This window comes from Cyprinodon variegatus, unplaced genomic scaffold, assembly GCF_000732505.1.
Source record: "Cyprinodon variegatus isolate N-32 unplaced genomic scaffold, C_variegatus-1.0 Scaffold870, whole genome shotgun sequence".
Classification (NCBI taxonomy): Eukaryota; Metazoa; Chordata; class Actinopteri; order Cyprinodontiformes; family Cyprinodontidae; genus Cyprinodon; species Cyprinodon variegatus.
Window position 1 is genome coordinate 210,435 of NW_015151323.1, and position 4,817 is coordinate 215,251.

The 4,817-nt window shown below is 36.8% G+C and overlaps 1 protein-coding gene across 1 annotated transcript in view; it reads left to right on the forward strand.

The window, feature by feature from the left end:
• Window positions 1-2,011: 2,011 nt before the first annotated feature.
• Window positions 2,012-4,817, forward strand: part of LOC107099434 (guanine nucleotide-binding protein subunit beta-5-like) — a 14,802-nt gene continuing 11,996 nt past the window's right edge. The window contains exons 1-3 of the mRNA XM_015397538.1: window positions 2,012-2,123; window positions 2,709-2,858; window positions 4,364-4,468. Of these exons, the coding sequence (XP_015253024.1) occupies window positions 2,733-2,858; window positions 4,364-4,468 (231 nt within the window). The 5' untranslated portion in view covers window positions 2,012-2,123; window positions 2,709-2,732. The remainder of the gene's footprint in view (window positions 2,124-2,708; window positions 2,859-4,363; window positions 4,469-4,817) is intronic.

A 4,817-nucleotide genomic window follows, 5' to 3' on the forward strand; every position in this document is an offset into this window, starting at 1 on the left:
TCTGAACATGTGCAGCAAATGGACTGATCCAATGTGGAGGACAATGAAGGGGGGGCTGAGACACACTTAATATTACAAGCGTTCAGATGGCATTTTAGTAAAAGGATTTTTATCAATAACATAATTAATGAGCACAAATATGGAATACTTGTATTAACCATACATGTAAAGAGAGTTTTATGGGCCCCCAGGAACTTTGGTCCCTAGGCAACTGCCTAGTATTGCCTAATGTTAAATCACGCACTAACTATGGGTATGCTGGTCTGACAGAACAGCAGAGCTTCAATAGTTCCAGGGGACACCCATTATGTTAGTAAAAAATTATATGTAGGTTACGTTCGGCTTTGATCATTCAAACCAAATGTTAACATCTATACATGTTACACATGAGTCATTTTGATCAAATCAGGCCCTGGGTGAAATATCACATTTCACAAGGCTAATATAATTATATGGAGTAAAACCTCTTAATCATTCATTCATAATGGTTGTGTATTTTGTAAAATAATTAACAAAAGTATAGAATTACCTGCATTTTGAATGGGCTGCTGTTCTGTCAGATCAGCATACCCCATTAGATCAACATACCCATTGTCAATACACATGTGCAAGACATCAGATTTGCTTTTATCCCTTTGGTTTTGTACGCTTCGTAAAACACCAAAAAGTAAGTAATTAAATCGTTTTTTTTATACATAACTAAAGTGATACACGCCCATTGAGGTAGTTTAAAGTCCATTTTTCGTACAAAACCAAAGGGATAAATTAAAGGGATAAACTAAAGGCATTAATGGGTACTGACTGTGGGTATGCTGGTCTGAACGGGTAGCTCATCCAACAGAACACCGCCAAGCACTTCTGCCGCACAACTGAACGCCCTAGAAACCTAACTTTCTTGGTCAACCCGTGGCAGAACTCTCCTGTCTCCATGGTTTAGGCTGCTTGGTGCAGCACTTTAGCATTGGAAATTCTGTCTTGTGTTGGGTTACTATGAGTTATTTGTTGGATCAGTTTTGCTTAATAAAGTTTTTTTAATTTTTATTGTATGTCATGTTCTATATTAATAACATTTATTGTATATAAATTACATTCATCATTAAATCTTACCTATTTGAAAAAATAGAAAAAGTTACATTCTGTTTTAATTACTTGCTTAATAAATGTTTTTAAGTTATGCTTATTTAATATACAAATAGTTCAATATAATCAAGACATTTTTGTTTCAATTACTCAAAAACATTTACACAAACTTGACATAATTATGATAATAGAACACACACACATTACACACCATTCTATTTAATAACTTTGAACGTTGGGGTTTACAGCATGTAGAAGGAACTACCAGTTTTTTCCCATGAGGCAGATACTTTTAAGCCTAGGCTGAAAACGTTCCTTTTTGATAAAGCTTAACGTGGTTCAGGTTATCCTGAGCTGTTTTCACCAAGTTGGTAGCATGAAAGTTTCCAAAAGCTCTCATTCTGCTAAAGCATTTCTGTGTTTAACAATTACCTGAATCCATTACTATTTTTATCACGTTCTTCCTTGCAGTCCCGACTGCTCTGACTTTCAACGAAAGAGACTCTCTCCATACTTTCAGCAACAGATCTGCACATTTTAATTCACGGTGCATACATAGTGTTTTTGCAAAGACAACATGCTGGTTGATTTGGGTACTCTGAATGTTAAAGTATTCATCATAGAGACAGCCTGGGCTGATAATCTGTTGTAGCAGTTTTTACAGATCAGCGTCTGTGGTACCAGCATAAAGGTAAAAGTCTAAACAATTTGTTTCTGCTTCACCATAGATCTACACTGCAGGGTAGGTTTCTCCTGGTAAATACTTTATTCTCTAGTATTATGTTTTCAGTCAGGTTTTATGATTCCTTGTTCAAATAATGCAGTTTCAGGCAGCCTAGCATAACCAAACATTTGTTCCCACCTCTAAACAGATCCTCAGAGCCTTGAAGATAAAGCAAGCAGATTCCCAGCTAAGACACTTTCCTAAGTAGATTACTGTTCTCTCTGCCCCTCAGTGATCAATCTGCCTCGCTGGAACGACTCCTTCATAACTACAAGAGGAGCAGGTACCTGCTGTAGAGAGAGAAGCATTATCTTCTGTGGTAAGGTGTTTTGATTTTGCCTAAAATAGTTAGAATAACATCTTTTATAGTCACTGGGTTTATCGCTCAGATGGAAGTTAATTTAAACCCCAAACGTTTTACACTAAATATTTATCTCTAATATGGAAATACATGGAAGAAGTTAATGAAATATAGAAGCTCAACAATATAATTTTTTTAAGAATAACTTTTAGTAAATATGGAATCTAAACCTACATACATTCTGTTTAGAACAATAAACAATCCTAGAAGGAATCAAAGACGTTTGACCCCTGCTATCTAATTTTTCTAACCTTAATAACTCATAAAAGTCTTAAATAGTTAAATCTCTGAGAAGACGAGACCTTTATAAGTTAGAGTTGCATCAGTGTGCAACAAATTGAGCTGTGAGTGTTTGTGTGTTTCCCAGAATAGCTGCTCTCCTCTGCAGCTCTTAGAAGGATCAGGCTGCAGTAGATTACCGGCTGCTTATCTCCTGTGCAGCATGTCCACCAACTACCACCCTGAAAACCAGCCCTTCACAAATAGAGCCTTGATTAAATAAAATCCTGGTCACCCCTCTGAGTATTTTCTCTTTATTTCCAGGCGTGTCTGTGATCCTCTGCAGCCATGTGTGATCAGACCTTCATGGCGGCCACTTTTGGCCCATGCGACAGCTGCAGCAAGGCGAGTCCTCTGATGAACATCTACATCAAGAGCGAAGCCATCAACTACTGCTCCTTCTGCGTGGAAATGGTAAAAGCTGCCATTCAGTTCTCACCTCTGAGCTGAAAACATTACAATCATTTCAAAGGGACCCATTAAAGTCTGCACACCCTAAAAAAAAAATACCCCCTAAATATTTTCTCTTTAAAGTTCATACATTTAGTTTACCGTATTTGAAATGATGAATAATAGATCAACACAAAGACTAGATTATAAATAGAGAGGAATTTTCTTTCCTTTTTACCCAGATACTCAATAAAAAAAATTATTAAAGAAGGTTTTTAGATTTTATAAACAACAAAAAGCATATTTGTGGTTAAGATGACCCAGATAAAGTCTAGACTTACAATAAATCTGTGGCAAGACCTCAAGGTTTCTGCTCACCAATCTGATTGAGTTTGAGCTTTTTGGCCAAGAAGAACAGAAATAGATGTTCCTCTCTACGTGCAAAGCATGTAGAGACAAGAGCTGAAACAATTAATCGATTATTAAAATCATCATCAAATAATTTAGTCATCTTTAGCTGCAGTGTAGAGGCTCAAAAACATGCTTTTACATGACAGAGCGACCCACTTTGAGCAGTAGTTACCTAAATAGTAAAAAAAATATGTTAACATTATTCATTTAAGTGTCATAACTGCCAGTATGCTCTATCCAGAACTCCTCAAGTGGGAAAGTTTTAGTTTCACCTGGTTTCATTTCACAAAAAAATCTTCTTTAAGAAACCTTTTGCTATCTGATCCTTAATCAATTAAACATAAAAATAATCGAATCGACAGATTAATCAAATCACAAAATAATCATCTGCTGCAGCCCTAGTAGAGACACACTTTGACTTTACCTCAGAAACTGGCTTAATATAAATGCCTGCATTTACTTTTAATTAGTAAAAACAACTATAAAATGCATTATAGGAGCTTTATAGGTTATCTTGGTTATTCTACTTGGAAGTACAGCTTGAAAGCAAATGCTTGAATGGCTGATATATCAGACTTTTTCAACATGTAACTTTTTGTTTGTTTTTTTTTTTACCCCAAATTTAGCTAAAAAGCCCATTCTGACGTTGCTGTTTCCACAATCTGCTTCTGACAGAAGTAAATGAACCCTATGTCAGAACCATGAAAACAGTTTATTTTTTCTAAATGTTAATATAAACAGGCAGGGGTTTCATTTTTTAAGCGTTTCTGCATGTTAGGAGATTTCTGTTTTCCGGCTTTAATCCAGATTTAGAAACAAGACCTGGAGGAGAGAACCCTTTAGTTCTGCTGTTCTGGCTTTTAAAAGCCCTCAGCGTTCTTGAATAGCAGAATAGATAGAGGAGGGGCAGAGAGGGGAGGAGACTAAAATAAAAAAAGAGTGTGAGTGTAACAGCATCACTGTTGCTCTGGAGGGCTATTCCAATGGACCTCTAACCAACACACAAACAGTGGTGGTTCTCCACATTTTCCTGTTTCCTCTGCTCCCTTCCTCTCTTTTTTAACTCCCCCTATTTCTCTTTCTCTCCTGTATTTTCTGTGTCATTTTGGTGCACGAAGATGGCTTGTCAGGGGCTCCAGAAAGGGGAGACCCTGGCATCTCTGAAGAAGGAGAGCGAGAGTCTGAAGAAGAAGCTGGAGGAGGAGCGGGGCAAGCTGAACGATGTGGAGCGTGAGTGGAAGCTAAAGCTGCTGCAAAGGACACAGTGCAGTGATGGCATTCAGTTTACACTTTATTCATTTTGTTTGTAAAAGTCACTGTGGGGATTTTTATTCACCACTTCAGAAGTCAGATGAGCTTTTCTCTGAGTGTGCTTCAAAGAACAAAGAGCATGCTTGTTTCAGGATGCAGACTGCACTTAATGTGGAGCTTGTATGATTTTCTTCTTCTGTTTGAGTTAAATCAACATTTTTGATGAATTCTTGTATCTAAATAAAAAAAAAGATCAGTTTTTAGACCTCAAATAAGGGATAAAAAGCTTAACTTTATTTCCTTTACCAATCTTATTGTATC